General features: G+C 34.6%; 1 protein-coding gene across 3 annotated transcripts in view; it reads right to left on the minus strand.

Moving 5' to 3' along the window:
• The window catches only part of FBXO11 (F-box protein 11), an 88,080-nt gene that overhangs the window by 1,363 nt on the left and 66,284 nt on the right, over window positions 1-20,433 (minus strand). For all 3 annotated transcript variants that reach the window (XM_049115876.1, XM_025466227.3, XM_049115877.1), the window contains 15 exons: window positions 18,758-18,864; window positions 18,559-18,670; window positions 18,364-18,470; window positions 18,144-18,281; window positions 9,332-9,549; window positions 8,324-8,409; window positions 7,142-7,236; window positions 5,784-5,906; window positions 5,611-5,696; window positions 4,583-4,659; window positions 4,349-4,492; window positions 1,961-2,071; window positions 1,179-1,286; window positions 769-877; window positions 49-147 (listed from right to left, as the gene is read on the minus strand). In XM_049115876.1, the coding sequence (XP_048971833.1) occupies window positions 49-147; window positions 769-877; window positions 1,179-1,286; window positions 1,961-2,071; window positions 4,349-4,492; window positions 4,583-4,659; window positions 5,611-5,696; window positions 5,784-5,906; window positions 7,142-7,236; window positions 8,324-8,409; window positions 9,332-9,549; window positions 18,144-18,281; window positions 18,364-18,470; window positions 18,559-18,670; window positions 18,758-18,864 (1,720 nt within the window). The remainder of the gene's footprint in view (window positions 1-48; window positions 148-768; window positions 878-1,178; window positions 1,287-1,960; window positions 2,072-4,348; window positions 4,493-4,582; window positions 4,660-5,610; window positions 5,697-5,783; window positions 5,907-7,141; window positions 7,237-8,323; window positions 8,410-9,331; window positions 9,550-18,143; window positions 18,282-18,363; window positions 18,471-18,558; window positions 18,671-18,757; window positions 18,865-20,433) is intronic.

Genomic DNA, 20,433 nt, shown 5'->3' on the forward strand with positions numbered 1-20,433 from the left:
GGGGGGGGGAAATAAGTGGGTAATAGAGCAAGCAAGTGTGCTACATACCTATCATGTCTAATAAATTCTACATCATGTCCCTGATGGCACTTCTTAATGCAGTTCACACATATGGCATTTCGATCTGTGGTGTTACAAGTGTGACATCTAAAAAGCAAAAGCTTATGTTATTTTTCTTGAACATGTTATTTCTCAAAATACTGCATTTTACCCTATGACCTTTGGTTTAGAAGATGACCAAAACCCAAATTTTTGTGGCTCAGCCCAGATTAATTCTGCAAAAGGACTTCAATGTATTAAGTCAATCTCCTGTTTAGGGTCTTCTGAGAAAAACTGATTTGCAAATTGCAGAAAGGCAGCTGAAACTTTGAATAAAAAAAAAAACTATCAAAGTCTTTATGAATTAACCTGGGGGCAGGGAGAAGGGAGTCCAAAACTACTCAGTGACTGGGGAATATCTAACAATTACAGCTTTACTTTGAAACTCCTATGCAAACAAAAGCATTGTGTTCCACCTTCCTAGTGATAGCAATAGTTGGTGCAGTATATTTTTTCCATATTTATGGTCTCACACTCTTCAAGTAGATTGATTATAGAACTTAATGTGGATAAACAAAATTCTCAGTTATATTCTCTTTCCATTGGCAAATACTCAATTTTCTCTAGCTTACATTTAAGAGAAAAATCTGAAATTGTTATGTCTTGCCAGTTTAGAAAAGAAAATCACTATCCCCCTTTTCAAGACTCACAAGTAATTTAGAAATATACCTGTAGAAATCATGCATGGGATAGCTGGTATAACTTGATATTTTATATAAACATTGGCCTCTACTAACAGCCTTTTCTATGGCGTCTTGATTGTTCATTATTTTGTTATCTGTAATAGAAGAAAAAATAAGTTCTAAAAGACTTATAGATTCTAGGATTCTAATAGAAGAATCACTTTTTAAGACCTTTAAAGGAGGCTAACCAACGAAAGCAAAAAAAATCAGCTTAAAATAGAAATTGGTTTTCCTTGCGTAAGAAACTCCCAACTGTTTAGAACAAGTCAAAGCTTTCAAAATAGTCCCTGAGTTGTAGTTAACTTGGGAGAGTGATAGCAATGGCTTCTGATACCAGTATCTTCTCATGGCATATTTTGTGTATCCATAGGCAGAGCAGAGCATATTCCAACATACCTTTCATTGTCACATTAACACCAGATGCTAAAAATAAGCCTCCAAACCGGTTGTTAAAAATCTGATTGCCTTCTAGTGTTGCAGTTGCGTGATTTGTAATTTCAATACCTGAAGTAAAATTTACAAACAGTAGATATATCACCACATTATACAGTTTAACTCTCAACATCTAAAGAATAAGATGCAAATGACTGAGTCACTGAACATTTATCTTCTACAGTTAATAGTCCATAATCCTTGCTAAAGAAGGAATGCTACTACAAATGGTTCATTACTACTTTATTTTCTTTGCAAGCAGAAGAGGATAATGTCTGTGCAGAATTCTGTTTAGGTAGCCACTAGTTATACACATGAAGAAATGAAGAAAAAGGAAGCTGGATGGTTATGTGGGATATTTAAAAACAAAAAACACGTCATCTTCCTGGCAAAAGGTTGAAATAATATGCACAATATTTGGATTTACTTAACCAAGATCTTTAAAAAGTCTGAGGCCAGAGAGTTTGAATTTATTGTATTCCAATGGTAGTACAAGCCTGCACTCTATCCCAATTAAGGTTTCATAATTACTACTGAGTAGCAGGAGAGATTTCTTAAAACTCTGGCTTAGAATAGAATCCAGAACTTGGACTGGGTGCTCTCCTAAGCCATGGTTAATTGACAGGCATTCAGCCACTTTCACAATACATTTTGCACACCTTCAGTTATTAAGCAAAAAAATTAATATATTTAGAAACTAAACATTTATAGAAGACAAGCTCCAGGTAACAAAAGAACATACAAACCTGCAGCAAATCCATCAAATATTCTGTTTTTCCTTAAGACTGGATGACTATTAGTGCTGATGAGAACACCTGCTTGAGCATTCCTGAAAATATCATTTTCTTCAAGGAGACCTATAATAAAATATTTCCTCAGATTAAGGCTAATGCACATAAACAAGTTTTATGAGCCTTTTTGGTGGTATTTAGTTTTTTTCTTTTAGTTTCTTATTGCGTTGTATGAAATTCACAGGACTAATTTTTCAGCTGAAAAGAAAGTTTATTAGTAATTCAGAGGAGTTTATGGCAGGACATAACCAAAAACTGCTTAAAATGGCATGTGAGCTTTCTAAACGAATGATTGAAAATTTCATGGTAGCAGGAACCATGACTAGTTCACTCACCATTTTATTCCCAGTGGCTGCAGGCACATAGTCCTCACTAAAAATACTGAATTAAAAAAATTAGTTCCTTCTAAGTATTTTTAGAACTTATGCAGCCTTAATGTTTTCATTCAAGCCCTGATTAATCCCACTATTATTACAATAATTACTTGATAATTTACTCCAGTTTCTCTTCTATTTTTCCGTTTCCTCCAACTCTTATGTTCCTTTCTCCACTTAAAAACCATTTTCAGAATAAAGTTTAAAATTAAGTTGCTACTTAAAGCCTTTCAAAATGTTCCCCTAACCTATTCTGTTGTCTTACTATGTTACCTATGCTTCTGATTATGCTACACGTTTTTATCTCTAATGCCTTTGGTTTGTGTTATTTCCTCATCCTGGAATGTCCTGCCCTCTTTATTCCTAATGTCATTTTCTCTGGAAGATTTGTTACCCTCCATCAAATTTATTCTCTCTTCTGAGAGTACAACAATATAATGATTAAAAAGTGAGCTGAGGAATCGGACTTGAGGTCTTCAAATATGGATTCCACCACCTTCTAGGTCTGAGTAGGTAAATTATTTACCTACTTTGTCTCAGTTTCCTTATCTAAACTGGGCATGATGGCACCTACATATAGGGTTATAATGAGGATTAAATGAATTAATACATGCGACAGTACACATGTGAAAGTAATATTACTCCTATAAAACCCACTGAACTATCAGTTGTGTACTAGCATTTCTCTGCTCTCTGAAGACATGAAACTATTATTTCTGTGGACATTGAATACATCTGTGGTATTTCAGTTTTGGCCTCTAAATTGCTTTCCACTGGAAAAGACCATTTCAAAGTCCCTACCTCTAATCTGCTTCTGCTAAGATCCAGTCTGAACTCGCCTACAAAGTCTCTTAGGATTTGGGCCCCGCCCCTTCTCTAGCCTCAACTCTAAGTACCTCTGTACACCTTACTAAACCACTTTGTTTCCTGTAGACTTCTGTTTACAATGTGCCATTAGACTATAAACTTTCTGGATGTAGTTTTATTGACCATTTTTAGCATCTGTATCAGTTGGTACAGAGGTGTTCAATTAATATGTACAAATGAAAGTGTGAATTATGCCTTCTACATCTGGAATGGCCTCCCCACCCCACAATTTACCAGTGAATACTCATTTTTCAAGACATAGCTCAAGAGTGATTTTAGTCCATGAACCTTTTCTTCACACCTTACAAATAAAACCATCCACTGTATTGCATTTGTTCATTATATCCTGTAAAGACTCCTAGGAGATCTGTCACCTTACTGAATTACTAGGTTATGAGCTCTTTCAGAGTCTATGCCATTAATAGAATCATCACTGCTTGGCTGTAGTAAATTTTGAATTATTTTGTAGTAAGAACTAGCTATCCTTCCATATTAGATATGTACAGTGCTGGGTTGCTGACATTTCAGGAATGGGAATGGTGATAAATTTGCATTTGACATTCTCCCCTAATCACTATGAACAACGTGCATTTGCAAGGGGCAGGGACAGTGGAACCTTTGCCTCAATGCAAAATGAGTTGACCTTTACGTACACAAAACCAGGCACACCTTGTCTTCATTAATTCCATTCTCCAACAAACAGTTGTAAACAGGTACAAAGCAATACTTATTTACTACAGACATTTTCATTTATTTACAAGCCAATTAATTTCTATCCTAGTTCTATAACTGGACCTTGACATTTATTATATCACTATTCTAAATAAGGTCCAGAAAAGAGAATAAACAAATTCTACCTTTAAAAAGCCTAACAACTAGCACACTCAAGATGGCTAGAAAGAGAAAAGAAAAATTGTGTAGATCTCTTTCTGCTTTACCTCTAGGCACTAATCTTATAAACTATTTCAAGATTTGGTAAGGAAAAAGACTGAGATTCACTCAATTATAATTCATTAATTGGCAATGTCACTGATCATTAGAGATATGGAGGAAGAATAATGAAAAATTGGATTTTTTACTAATGCAAAATTAACAACAATACCTCGACCCCCATTAAATATACAGATGCCACCATCTCTTCCATCATGGATTTTATTTCTTCTTAGTGTAGGATTACTATCTGTCTTAATCCAGACTCCAGCCATTGCATTGTCAAATATTTCATTGTCTTCTATACAGCCTAGACCTACAAGTGGAAGAATTGAGGTTATGTCATTTGGAAAGTATATTTCTAAAGGCAATTAGCAATAAGAAAAGGATGAAAGATTAAACCTACCAGAATTATAAACAAGAATTCCACCATTCTGTCCTCCCCAGATTTTGTTGCGTCTAATTTTGGGGTTGCTTCCAGTCCTATAGATATAATAGAAAAAAATGCCATCTTAACTGCTTCTATTCCCATATCCCATGTTATGTGAGGTAACAGTGAAAAAATTCATATTAATTATAGTAAGAAGAACTATACAATGGAGTCTTTCCAGATGCTCTGAGAAATTTGTCAGTAAAGACACTAGTTTAATTTTGCTTAATTCTATTTCCCATAGAATACACTTAGCTATAGATTAATTACTATAGAGTCTCCTAATACATAAACTAAACTGAGGAGATTAAAAAAATAGTAGTCACTTAATCTATAAAGATTTTATTTATTCATGAGAGACACAGAGAGAGAGGCAGAGACGTAGGCAGGGGGAGAAACAGGCTCCCCTCAGGGAGCCCGATGTGGGACTCAATCCTTGAACTCCAGGATCACGCCTTGAGCCGAAAGCAGAGCTCAACCACTGAGTCATCCAGGCATCCTGATTAAGTGACTACTATTATGGTATACTTCCCTAATATATAAAATGAAGGGCTGAATTATAAGTACTACTAGTTTCTAAAACTGTTAAAATATAGGAAATAGTGTAAAAAACTATTAATTTTACAGAAATAGTGTAAAAACGGAAGCTCCCATTTACTGAGTGCCTACAACATGCCACATATAGCTCACAAGTGTTTTCATATAGCCTTCTACTTTCCAAGTATGGTGGAGTACATTGGAAACTATGACTGTTAACAGTGGATAATATAACAGTGGAAATGTGCTCTTACGGCAGGTGTATGTGCCACTGGTTGCTTGCCTCAGCTGGTTCAAAAAAACAACAACTATATTCTGACAAAGCCAAGCATGTGGTAAGAGCATGAATATATATATACAAAAGGAGGAATAAAGACTGAGCATTAAATAACAAGGAAAGTTCTACATACCCCACATATTACCACCCAACTCCCTCCCAAAAGAAAGCCAAATGTGAAAACATTTACCTTATCTGAACCCCAGAATACATATGATTATAGATATCATTGTCCTCTAGCACTCCATGTCCATTGTCATAAAAATAAACACCAACCTAAAATTAAAAAAAAATGTTTTCAAGTGACAAAAAAGTGTTCATAAAACAACGTATTTCCCATATAAGAGTCCAAAATAATTTTACCTGCTTTCCACTATGTATCCTGTTTCTTCTCAGTACTGGAGTGCTGCCAGTTGTCACCCAGACCCCAGCCAGAGTATTACTATAAACTTCATTCTCTTCTATTACGCCTTGTCCTTTCTCATGCTAAATAAAAGTTACATTGATTACGATATATATCTTCTGGAAACAAGTAGTTTATAGTGTGTTCTCCTCCCCTTAAAGACAGTTATGATTAAAAAAACTCAACTTTTACTTTTTTTTTTTTTTAAGATTTTATTTATTTATTCACAAGAGACACAGAGAGAGAGAGAGAGAGAGAGAGAGGCAGAGACACAGGCAGAGGGAGAAGCAGGCTCCATGCAGGAAGCCCGACATGGGACTTGATCCCGGGTCTCCAGGATCATGCCCTGGACTGAAGGGGGCAATGCCACTGGGCCACCGGGGCTGCCCTTTTTAATATGGATGAGGAGGTGGTTAACATTGTTTTTGTATAGCCTCTACCCTGAATTTAAACTCCAGAAGCTTTTGTACTATTCTTTATGTGGTCTTACACTTTAAAGCTTCTCATTTCATTCTATGATATAAAATAAACTGAAGAGTTCGCATTTTAGTAAGCTAATAGGTATTGCAAGTTTATTACTGGTAAAATCATTCAAAATAAGGTCTCAGGTTACTAAATGTTATTTAGAGCAGAAGACTCAAGACACGGACATTTTTAGACATGGACATTTCTATAACTGAAAATAAAAATTAGAGACATACCTGGCATTACACAAGGACCTTTCTAAAATTTCCTACATTTTTTCATTTGAATCAGTTGTAACAGTTTCAGATATACCATGGTCAGAAGATACATGAGCAATACATGGTCTTAAAATTTTCTAAGATGCTCAATTATGTTTCAACATAAATTAAATGAAAAATTGGCTTTTCAAAAAATATTCAAAAATACTCAAGTTGGTATTATTAGTACTTTCAGTGATACTACGGATTTACTTAATACTTTTGGAAAATTTCAGACTCCTAGTGCAGTCACACCAGCAAAACTCCAGTGTAACAAATGTAACTCAGCCAAATCAGCGGTTTTGAGTTCAGCCTAAAATGCCAATTATAATTAAAGACTTTAATAAAAAGGTATACTCTGCATAAATTCAGTCAGTTGAATTTTACAGAACACTATACACACTGTAAACGTTATTCATATACTGGCAGGGAGAATAAGAGTCTTACTTATTGTATAACTATTAAAGACCGTCATAAATTCATACACTGTAAGCTGAATATGGCCTATCTAGAGCTACATATAATTCTGTCCTCTTCTATCCTTTATTCCCTGGTTTTGATGCATGACATTCTAGAACTGTAATTCATTAACTTACCACATAAATCCCACCATGCTGGCCATCGTGAATTTTGTTATGTCGAACAATTGGACAACTGTTTGTTCTAATCTGAATTCCTGCTAATGCATTGCCTATTTAAAAATAAAAGTTACAATGTCAACATATAGAGCCTTGTGGAACACAGAATTTTACATTACACAGTAGTTTAAATTTTTAGAATTTTAGGAAAAGCATGATTTTGTGAAATATGTCATATTCAGAAAGATATTTATGGTCCTTAAGTACTAAAAAACAAAATTAAGGGAACTATGTATATAAAAAGAAAAATTGTAGGCAGTATAATAGTTAAGGGTAGAGACTCTGAAGCCAGGCTGCCAAGTTTTAAATCCCAGGATTTAAATCCCAGAATCCCAGGATTCTACCTTCCTGTGTGACTTTGAGTATGTTAATTTCATTGTACCTTTGTTTCCTGACCAGAGTGGGGATATTTAATAGTGTCTATGTTACAGGTTGATGTGAATATTCTATGACTCAATTCAGGTAAGATGTTCAGAATAAACCTGGAATTGAGTAAGCTTTATGTAAGTATTATCCAGATAAGTATTAGCAAAAGAGAAACTCCAGAAACATATCAGCGTCTAGTACACACACATCTAATAATGGTCTGCTAAATGAATATCTTAAGTTTTAATGAGGAATAAGTATTTTCCCATTATAGTTTTTTTTTTTTAAGATTTTATTTATTTATTTGAGAGAATAAGCAAGCAACAGAGAGAGAGAAAGAGCACAAGCAGAGGGAGAAGTAGACTCCCCACTAAGCAGGGTGCCCATGTAGGGCTCAATCCCGGGACTCTGGGATTATGACCTGAGCCAAAAGCAGATGCTTAACCCACTGAGCCACCCAGGCGCCCCTCCCTCTATAGTTAGTACCAAAGTGAAAGGAATGATTCTAAGGAAACCAGATATTCCTGGAGACTAAGGTCTTATTTATATTCTCATCACTGGTACCTGGTATGGTTCTGGTACACAGTGGGTACTCAGTAAACGTTAAGTGAATAATGACTAATGTTAAGTAAATACATATCACAAATAATCTTTACTGAGAATGTAAAGAAATTGGATCAGTTCTCCTACTTGGATGGTTTCAAAGTGGTCCATTTTGCTAATGTCAGGAAGACAGACCAAGCTCCAAAATTTTATAGAACAAAACACACTTACCATAAATATCATTTCCTTCAATAAGGCCTCGTCCATCACCAAAGATGTAAACTCCCCCTTGATTTCCATTAAATATAGAATTCCCCCTATAATTATGAGAAATAATAAAAAATAAACATCTATTTAGCAAAAGCTTACTTGTTTAACACAACCAACTGTAAGGGCACTCATAATCATGTGACCTTAAAATATTATTTATCTTCTATGGACCAGTTCCCTAATTTGTAAAATAAGGGACTCAGGCTAGATGATCTCTAAATTCCCTTGTTTTTTTTCTAAGACCTAAAGCTACAAAGAGCCACCTAGTATTTGAGACAAAATAACATTCTTAAAAATTTCCCTCAAAATAGTTAACATATTTAGAACTGTTTCTTTTAAAGCTAATCTAGATACATTTGAAATACCATAATCTATTTTCATAAAGCCAGTGGAAGATAAAACTTGGCAATTAAAAATAATTCATCGTCACTGATTAAACTATAACAGTTTTGTTCTACACTCTTATCCAATGCCTTTCGGGCTGGGTCTGTTTCCTTACTGTGGCCTGAGGGAGTGGTAGGAACTACTAAAAGCGATGGCTTGAAGTTTTGACTTTTTGTTATTTTTGGTATCTCTGTCCAAGAATCTTTGTGATAATTACTTTCCTGAGTTATGCTATCTCCTGACTCTCAGACAAAAGAGAAGACAAGGTCATTCAGGTTCCAAGAGAAGAACATGGCCCTATATACTCATTTATAATGCAGTATCGTGAATTTAAAATAAAAATCACAGCATTTGCAACTGTTCATAAAAAAATTATGCATGACTCAGATCACTAAAAAACAGAATACCCAAAAATAAATGCAATAGCTATGCTCATTCAGATGCATAGAAATTTACTAGGATAATCTATTTTGTAGTAGTCAGGTGATCTAGGAAAAAAATTAAGAGTTAAAGCTAAGTATCTTGACTTTTCTTGTAACATAAAAAGTGAAGAAGTAACTTCCATCCACAATTACATTTAAATACCTTATTGTTGGGTCACTATTTGAGGTAATCCATACACCTGCAAAGTTGTTTGCATAGATTTTATTCTCTATGAATTGTCCTCTTCCTTTTTCATGCACATATATTCCTCCAGTCTGCCCATGATGAATTTCACATCGAACCACTGTGGGGTTAGCATAGGCTTTTACTTCAAAGCCTGCTATTCTGTTTCTGTGTATGTTGCAACTTTCAAAGTAACCCTGAAAAATACAGAAATCAAACTGTAGGTAAAGCTACTTTCAAAAAAGAAATGACATTTAAAAAATGACCTTTTTACTGTATGCCTCAAAATTAAGTATCAGACATGTTCAAGAATAAGAATAAAACAGATATACATGAAATTTCAAATGATAAACAAGGAATAAAAAAGATTTAAATGTTTTAGTAAAACATACAACCACAAATCCTCTAATTAAGTCTGAGTATATTCAAAGCCAGAAAAAAAAATAAGGAAAGCTTCATTCAAAAACTGCAAATAGGGATGGCTGGGTGGCTCAGCGGTTTAGTGTCTGCCTTCGGCTTGGGGCGTGATCCCGGAGTCCTGGGATCAAGTCCCATACTGGGCTCCTTGCATGGAGCCTGCTTCTCCCTCTGCCTAGGTCTTTGCCTCTCATGAATAAATAAATAGAATCTTAAAAAAAAAATACTATTACCCAATAAACATACATATCCTTTAACAAAGATTTATTAATAATTAAAGAAAATATACCCTTGGAGATTTAAAAATGTCTCATGAAAACAAACTGTAAAAAGCTGACCTAAGGATATAATCAGAGACTAGAAAAAGACATACAAAATAATGTTCATCTTAGCCCAATGATAGGGAATAGGCTAACTTATATTCATGCTCTTCATGTTATCATGTTCAATAGAAGAAACAATACATACTTCAATACAGTATACATTAAGTATGATCTAAATTTTATTTCAAGAAAAAAACTTGAACAAAATAAAAATAGGTGTGATTATCTGAGTATGATTACAGATGACTTCTGTATCCTTTATACTTCTCTGAATTTCTTAAATTTTCTGTAATGGACAAGCTTTACTTACTTATTTTGTAATGAGAAGAAAAGTTACTATAATATTGATATCCTAAATTCTAAGATTTAATTAAGACTAAATATTAAGAGAAAAAAGTGAGATATTCTTAAGATGGCACTTCTAAAAGCCATTTCAACTCCTGGTCTATCTCCCATCAAAAAGTGAATATGCTCTCCTTTCTTTAAATTCCCTCAAGAACTAAGTACTTTCTATGGTACCTCTATATACTATTTGGTACTACTTCTGTATTTGTCATATCCATTCCTCCCTGATCATAAGCTCCTATAAAGAAATGACTATTCTAACTTCTGCATCTATATAGGACTTCACATGTAACAAGCACTCAAGTGGAACTAATGAATCACTTTTTGCAAAAAAAAAGTGGAGATTAAAAATAGGATGTAATTCTGAATACCCTAGTTTACTACATATTTAACTCTTTAAAAGAACAGACCTCTGAGAATAACACTCAGAAATAGTTTCAGGTTTCATTTTCTATAAATAAAGTACAAATTATCTGTTAACTTCTTTACATTTGGATTAAATATTTTTTTAACTGGGGGAGTAACTAAAAAATAGTTTCTTTAAATACAAAAAAATTCTTTGATTTTATACCAAATAAAAATGAATGTACACTGGGTATATATATATATATATATATATATATATATATATATATACACACACACACACACACACACACATACATACAGACTATTATGGCAAGACAGCATCAAAGAAACAAAAATTTTAAAAGTGTTTAGACTAAACTTAATGTTAGATTGGAGCAATTCCACATTTCTGATGTTTTCATTATTGAGAAGGGAGCTCAATTAGGCTCCTAGTTTCCTTCTGCTGGGAATTGCATGACATATGTGGTTGATAAACTTGGGAAAGAATAAACTGGGTATGCCTAATTTAGCCTCACCCTTTTCCTCAGGGAAGTGAGCTGCCCTAAGGGAGCATGCCTTCTGCCACAAACAAATCTTATGACTGAGTAAGCTTATTTAACTTGGGGGCACAGTGAACCAAACCCATTTGGTTCTTGTTCAAAGTTGTATACTCCAACTTAACCTTTTATTTATTTATAAATAAAAGTAATTTATTATTTCAGCCTCTTCATGTTACTTCATGGCTTTATTTCATAACTTGTTCAGAATGTGGCAAGATAAGGTATGCTGCTTATTGGGCTTCCTCAAAGATTTCCATAACAGGCCACTATCATGTCCTGACTATTCTAAACATACAGTACTATAAGTATACTTTGCTATGTATTGACTAAACATGATTCAAATGCAGGGATGCTCTTTCTCTTATCTTTAGGTTTTGACTTTGTAAAGTTAAGAGAGTCAACTAGATCCACAAGTTTATTAAGGCAAACAGGAGTCTCCTCTCCTCATTATCCCTTATCCACGGGTCCCCACCTTCAATTCTTTTAGCTGATTCTTTTTATCTACTTCTATATTTTTAAGACTTATGTTGCTGTAGGCATTGTACAATAAATCATGTAGGCATTGTCTACTGACCTCCTATTATGGAAGATAAGAACTTAGCTCTATCTTCCACCACATATATTCACTGTATCTTTTTGATGTAGTAATATCACGATTTTTGTTAGATTAGTATGCTATTCAGAGCGGAGTAAAAAGTAGAACTACATATTCTTTATTGTACAACTTTTTATTAAAGTTGGTAATTCTGTTATTCTTCTCCTTTGCTTAGGCCTCTACTGATAATTCTATCCTAAACTTGTTATCAGTTGTTTAAACACCTTAATATATTTACAAATATATCTTCCTATAAGGTTTTATAATCTGCTCTAATCTGGACTGGCTGCTTTGGTCATAGGACATAGTCATCTACCATATTGCAATTTAAAGGTTAAAAATGTCCCTGAATTCCATCAAAGATGAAGTTTGTAACCTGTTATCTTTTGTTTTAGAATAACATTCAAGGAAAGAAAGCAGTAAAAACACATTTTTTTCTTCATGCTTTTTTAAAAAGTAAACTCTAGGGGCACCTGGGTGGCTCAGTTGTTCAGTGTCTGCCTTTGGCTCAGGTCATGATCCCCAGGTCCTACCACCATCCCCCAACCCTGCTTAGCAGGGAACTTGATTCTCCCTCTCCCTCTACTCTTCCCCTTGCTTGTGCTCTCTCAATATTTAAAATCTTTGAAAAAAAATTTATCAAAAAAAAAAGTAAACTCTACTTCCAATGTGGGGCTCAAACTCATGACCGTAAGATCAAGAGTCATATGCGCCACCAACTGAGCCAGCCAGGGACCCCAAACGCCTCTACACTGCTACAACCGTCATTTTCACCACATTCAGACAGAACAATCAACTGACTTACAGTTTTATTTTTTATTTTTTGACTTTTTTTTTTGACTTACAGTTTTAAAATTTTACAAGGAAACTGATCTCTTGTTATGGGCTTAAAGGGTTCAGTTAATGTAATTTTGCTTTAAAATACTGTGCACACTAATGTGCAATTTCTATCACCTAAAGTTTAAACACCTTAATAGTAAACTATTAGTAAATAGTAAACTTAATAGTAAAACTATTCCAAAGTTTTAATGGAATGTATCTGTTTTAAGAGATGCCTTTAGTGTAAAATGTAATACAGAAACACAGACCAGAATTCTACTTTGCCTTATAAGATAGAAACCATGAAAATTCCAATGTATATATGCAAAACTCCAAAAGCAGGGACATTTTATTGGATGGCTCCAGAAAAATAATTTCTGTCCCTATCAAAAGATACCAGATTGCTAAGAGCTTCTATATTTAAAATAAGGGTTTGGGATGCCGGTGGCTCAGTTGGTTAAGCGATGCGATCAGCTCTTAGTTTCAGCTCAGGTCATGATCTTGGGGTCCTAGGGTAGAGCCGCACATGGGGCTCTGTGCTCGGGGCGGTCTGCTTTAGGATTCTCTCTCTCTCTGCCCTTCCCCTTCTTCACATGCAAGTGCATGCTCTCTCTCAATAAATAAATCAATCTTTAAAATAAGCGCTTGTTAGCTTTTCAGCACAAGTGTTTCTAAATCCTTTCTGTACACATTACTGCAAATTTTTGAAAACTATTTTATAAAGCTAAAAACTTAACACTGATATAAAAACATAAGGTGAAGCACTTTTTCATTTAAAATTTTTGGAAGTACAACAGTCTTTATTAAATATGACAAAGTAAAAGGCACTTAAGTGTCTCTCTTAAAACTCTTCAAATAAAACAAGAATGAAAAAAATAGGGAAAAAAAACATGCTATCTTCATTGAAATAAACTTCCATAACCCCAAAATATTATCTATAAAACACTTGTCAAATACTATGAAATCTGGATAAGGAAGAAAGACTAGGGTGCTGAAACCTAACAAATGTTATCTTAGACCTTCAGCAAGGTAGCTTTCCCCAAGTCACTGAAGGTTCTCATAAGCCTAGCCAATCATCTACTAAAGTGATCAGATCTAGTGGCATGAACAGAAGACAGAAAAGAAATATTCCCATAGTATTATTTTCATAGAAATAACTCAGGCACAAGAAGTAAATGTGAGCAAGAATACACAAATGTGCAATTTCAATCATCTAAAACTTATGCTTCCTATCTGAGAGAGACTATCCAAAGTAAAAGAAAATGAACGAAGAGAGAGGACAGCCAGATTTAAAGATATCTGTCATCTGTCAATCTGTCATGTGTTAAATTCATAAATTTAGAATAAATGTCTCCAAAATTTTATAGCAATTTGGCATTACTATGGCAATGGCATTCTCATTATATTTTACAAAAATAACATTCTGCAATGGAATATTAAACAAAGATAACTGGGAACCTGCAAACACTGACAGAAAAATTATTTTTAGGAATGAGACTGGCACTGTGGTTATGTGAAAGAAAGAAAAAAGAATCCCTATTTTTTAAAGACACATGCTGAAATATTTACTGATGAGGTGATGATGTCCAGGATTTGCTTCAAAATAATGTGGAGAGTAGAGAAGAGAGTAAAGAGTAAGTATAGATGAAATAAAACTGGCCATAAATTGACAGCTGTTGAAGGAGAAAATGGGTACATGGGGATTCATTCATTCATTCATTATAGTCTTCTCTCTTTTATGTATGTTAGAAAAATTCCTAAAACAAAATACATTAAAAATTAGAGATGAACATCACACTAGGGGGAAATAAAAGCGGAACTACAGAGATACAGAAAGGGGTATAGATTTGAGGAAATCACACAAAACTTAAACCAATACACAGCCAACTTTCTAAAGAAACACATGGAAGAGAAAAACAGCAACAACAAAAACCTACATATGGATATTGAAGTAGAAAAGTAGATCATCACAAGAAAAAAATCCCAGAATGATCTCAGACCTGTCAACCACATTTAATGCTTAGAGATATAAAAATGACCACAAAATTTGGAGGGAAAAAAGGTATAATCAAAACTGTGTATACTTATTAGCCAATTTAAAAAGTAACGTGTAGGTATTCTCAAGTGGCAAGAATTCAAGCTACAATACCCGTAAACCCTTCTTTTAAGAATAAGCAAATAATGAATGGCTAGATGAGAAAACTCATCCATACAAAGAATGAATCAAAATTTTAAAATTCAGCAATAGAGAAACTATTATAAAAGGACTAAAGGTAATACAGAGTAAATATTGACCAATAACTATAGGAATGTAAATGTTATTAACCTTCATAAGAAAAATAATAATAAATGATGTGATGGAGGCAGGTTGAAATGTAAAGTGTTTATTTCCTCATTTTTCATAGGGGAAGTTCACACTTTAAACATAAAGGTAACAATGACAAATGTTGGAGTCATACCCTGAAATCCTAGAGATGTCCTTTATTCTTGTGCATACAGTATTTTTACAAAAATAATTCTTGAAAATGAAAGAGTAGACGTTTTAATTTTTATTCTTCCCTTACAAATCTGTAATACCTTACAAATCTTTTTAATTTAAATTCAATGAGTCAACATAGAGTACATCATTAGTTCCAGATGCAGTTTTTACAAATCTCATTAATCTTTAATGGGAATATTTATTGACAGCACTGCCTAGAGTTTAAAAACTTTAAAAATTTGTAACTAAAGTGTGTATATATATGTATGTATATGTGTGTGTTTGTGTATCTCTCTCTCTCTATATATATATATACACACACACACACACAGTATCAGAAGTGTATGATGAAAAAAAAAAGAAGTGTATGATGAGAAGTAAATTACTATGATGAACTTTAGTAAGTGACAATCAGCAAAGGTTTTTTTAAAATGAGGAAGCTTATTTTCAGATTAAAATTATTTTCGTACCTCTAATCTCTCAACAATGAGACCAGAGGCATGCAAAAATATGACACTGGAGTTGTATGTCACTCTGGGGCAAAGTCTAAAGGCAACACAGGCAAAGCATAGTATAGTGCCATTACAAAACAAGAGATCCATTTAGGAACTATATCTAATATAGGCCTCTAAAAAAGGAGAGGAAATTTTCAAGATTCTTCTGTTTTGACATCCCCCATACCTTTGCCCTCCAGACTACAATTCCAGTGCTCCCTACCTCCCTTCCCTACTCCCTGGGGAAAAAAGAGGTACAATGTATAATGAAATGTCTTATTTATTTATTAAAAAGATTTATTTATTCATTTTTCATGAGAGACAGAGAGAGAGGCAGAGACACAAGCAGAGGGAGAAGCAGGCTCCATTCAGGGAGCCTGATGTGGGATTTGATCCCGGGTCTCCAGGATCAAGCCTTGGGCCGAAGGCAGGTGCTAAACCGCTGAGCCACCCAGGGATCCCCCAATTTCTTTATTTCAGCTGGAGAAAGGCAAATGGTCATCTCCACTCTGTTTTCTTTTTTATTATATTATTATTTTCCCCCACTCAGCTTTCTTGTTGATAGGCCCAAGCTATAGCCTATATTTTTTGTTTTTTTCTTTTCTTTTTTTTTAGAGTGTGCAAGCAGGGGTTGGTGGTGGCAAGTGGCAGAAGGAAAGAATCTTTTTTTTTTTTTTTTTTTTTTTTAAGAAGGAAAGAATCTTAAGTTAAACACACTTTGTGCTGAGTGCAGAGCCCAATGTGGGGCTTCATCTCATGACCTGAGTGGAAATTAAGAGCTGGATGCTTAACCAACTGAGCCACCCAGGTGCTCCTAGCCTACATTTTAAGTGAACTGTTCTACTCAGGTTACATGTCCCCCAGGACTATGATGCACTGGATGGCCTGAAACTATTTAGGTCTAATCAGAACTTATAGAAGAGTACTCCCTCCTGGTCTAGTTCACTTTAAAAAAGAGTTCTACATTAGGGTTTTAGGCACAAACAACAAAAATAAAAAACTTCCTTTACTAATTGACAATTTGTGTATGTGAATCCAACAATCCTGTTGCCTGATTCACACCATACAACAGCAATTAAACATCACCATCACCACAATCCCATCTGGCCACCATACCATCACCTCTCTCCCATCTCTGATTCTTTTTTTTTTTTTAATTTTTATTTATTTATGATAGCCTCAGAGAGAGAGAGAGAGAGAGAGAGAGGCAAAGACACAGGCAGAGGGAGAAACAGGCTCCATGCACACCTGGAGCCCGACGTGGGATTCGATCCCGGGTCTCCAGGATCGCGCCCTGGGCCAAAGGCAGGCGCTAAACCGCTGCGCCACCCAGGGATCCCCATCTCTGATTCCTTAACAAAAAATGCTGCCAATATTGTAACAGGACCTGAAAATTGCCTCAATGAAAATTAGACATTAAATGAAAAGAATACCTGAAAACACACACCAAAGAGCATTATTTTGAAATAGTGGCCTAAAAAGAGCTCAAAAAGTCGCATCTCTAGAAACCTGTATAAAATGACACAATAGTACTTAAAATATAGTGTCATCCATAAAGATACCTAAGTATGCCTAGGCATAAGAGTTTTGTTTTTTATTTTATTTTATTTATTTTATTTATTTAATTTTATTTATTTTATTTTATTTTATTATTTTATTTTATTTTATTTTTATGGTAGTCACAGAGAGAGAGAGAAAGGCAGAGACACAGGCAGAGGGAGAAGCAGGCTCCATGCACCAGGAGCCCGACGTGGGATTCGATCCTGGGTCTCCAGGATCGCGCCCTGGGCCAAAAGCAGGCGCCAAACCACTGTGCCACTCAAAGATCCCGCATAAGAGTTTTAGAACTGATATTTTATTACCACTTTATCTCCTATTAATATTCTGCCAGTTAAAACTAGTAGTGAAACCATTAATTCTCAAAGTGTAGCCTATAAACAACCTGCATTCAACTCACTTACGGTGCTTATTAAAAATGCATGTCCTGGTCCCCATCATATTGTTTTATCTGGGTGACTTTAATGCACTCTTACATTTGAGAACTACTAGATTCGATCTTAAAGATTCCATCAATTCCTTTAGGACCTCATCTTCTCTACATGCACATAATATTAGATTCATGAATTTACAGAATATTGCATATTGATTTTAAAATACATTACTGAAATTTCTTTTAACCCTGTACTTTTCAATTCACATAGTTTGGTGATGAGAAAATGCAGAAATCTATTGGAAATTCAACTGATATGGCAGGCTTGGCTGACTCAATTGGTGGAGCATGTGACTCCTGATTTCCAGGTTATGAGTTCGAGCTCCACACTGGGTGTCCAGAGATTGCTTAAAAAAAAAAAATCTTAAAAAAAAATTAATGAAGTCAGTTTTTCTATTAACAATAAACGTAAGATTCTTACCATGCCATGATCAAATGTGAACACACCGACATCACGTCCATGATGGATATGATTCCGTCTAATAATTGGGTTTCCATGATTTTTAACCCAAATCCCAGCTAAAGCATTATTGGAAATTTCATTATCCTCATATATTCCCTGTAACAATTAATCAGAAATAGGTATTAGCAGATATTTTAAAGACTTTTTAGAAACAAAAACCCACAAAATTTAAAAATACCTGTGCATGATCTGTTATATAAAGTCCAACATTTTCACAGTCGCTGATGTTACAGTGTTTGATAGTGGGACATGCTCCTTGACCACTAACACATACTGCAGAGCCAACTGTAAGAAAAATGATTTATTTGAAAACCTATTGGGCAACAACAGCACAATGGCCCATTTTATAATAAGACATAAGGGAAACACTAACCTGTACATGTACTTCGGATGATACAGTGATCAATAATAGGGCTACAATTAACCGTAATCTCTAAGCAGTGGTGTGCATTATGGTGTTGAGCAGATTTGTCATCAGGGTTAAACTGAAAAGTAGAAATTTTGCTTGAAATTTTGGCTGAACAGCTGCCTTAAATGATTTCAACAAACATTCTAACTCTAAAATTCCTTACCCTTATTGTCATATATCCAACATAAGCATCTTCAGAACCTTCCATAAAAACGAAGGTTGAATCTCTAGTGTTTTCAATTATAACTTTGTCTGCTACTTTTCCAGGTGCTGTGAGAAGATATTTTAAAACATATAACTTTTATTTTTTTAAAAACACATTATTTATCAGACAGATGAAATTCCAATAGAATTCTATTTTTTAATCAGTAAAAACACTCTGCCATAAAACTAGTAATATGGAAATCTTTTTGTTTTTAAGTTGGGTTTTTGAGAATTTTTAAAGAAAATTTTTAATTGAATTATAGTTGACATATTAGCCTCAGGGGTACAACATAGTAACTTGACAATTATATACATTACAAAATACTCACTATTTTAAGTGTACACTCTATCACCATACAAAGTTATTATAATATTACTTTTTTAAAAAAGATTTATTTGAGAGAGAGAGAGAGAGAGCGCACGCACATGCAAGTGGTGGGAGGGCCAGAGAGAAGGGGAAAAAAATCTTTAAGCAGATTCCCTGCTGAGCTCGGAGCCCCATTGGGGGCTCAAATCCCAAAACCCTGAGGATCATGACCTGAGTCATGACCTGAGTCAAAATCAAGAGTCAGACACTAAATTGACTGAAGCACCCAGGTGCCCTGTTACTATATAACTGATTACATTCCCTGTGCTTTACTTTTCATCCTGTGACATTTATCTTATAAGCGGAATTCTGTACTTTTCAGTCATCTTCACCTTTTTTGCCCATCTGCCCAACCACCTCCCTTCTGCAAACCACCTATATGTTCTCTGTGTTTATGAGTCTGTTTCTTTTTTGTTGTTTTGTTTTTTAGATTCCACATGTTAAGTGAAATCACTTGGTAGTTGTGTTCCTCTGACTTCACACTTAGCATACTGCAGAGAAGGAGCTATTTAAAAATAGGTAAGAATAATTCATTTTATCAGGTAACTATGTTTCACTGGTCTTTACTACAGGTGGTCATATTTAATGTGGGTATTATTTGAGTACCATTATATTCAAATTTAGGTATAATAATACTTAACTACTAATAATATTTAGTATCAAATACAATGACATATTAAAAAATGGTTTAACAATAGGCCTGGGTGGCTCAATGGTTGAGCATCTGCCTTTGGCTCAGGGCGTGATCCTGGAGTCCCGGGACTGAGTCCCACATTGGGCTTCCTGCACGAAGCCTGCTTCTCCCTCTGTCTATGTATGTCTCTGCCTCTCTGTGTCTCTCATGAATAATTAAAATCTTAAAAAAAATAAATAAAAATTAAAAATAAAAAATGGTTTCTTGTGGAAACAAAATCACTTCTGCAGCACCAGAAAAAAGAACTCAGGGAAAGCAAAGGAGAAGAGGATGATGAGTAGGTAGAGAAAGAAATGTCCTAAGTTAAATTTATTTCTAATACTGGCCTTTCTTTGGAAGGTATTGCAAATCCATAGGCAAAATTTTCTACGTCCTCCTCCCCTTTTCTCTGTGGTGGAAATGGGGGAGGGAAGCAAAAAGGGCAGTACATGCAAATTTCAGTAACAAGTAATAATTAACTAGCTATCTTAAAATGGTCCATGTACTGTGTCCTTAAAAAATCAGACAGCACAAATCTTGAATGACTGATCAGTGCTCAACAATTATTTCACTACATTTATTCTTAGAAACTGGA

This window comes from Canis lupus, chromosome 10, assembly GCF_003254725.2.
Source record: "Canis lupus dingo isolate Sandy chromosome 10, ASM325472v2, whole genome shotgun sequence".
Taxonomy (NCBI): Eukaryota; Metazoa; Chordata; class Mammalia; order Carnivora; family Canidae; genus Canis; species Canis lupus.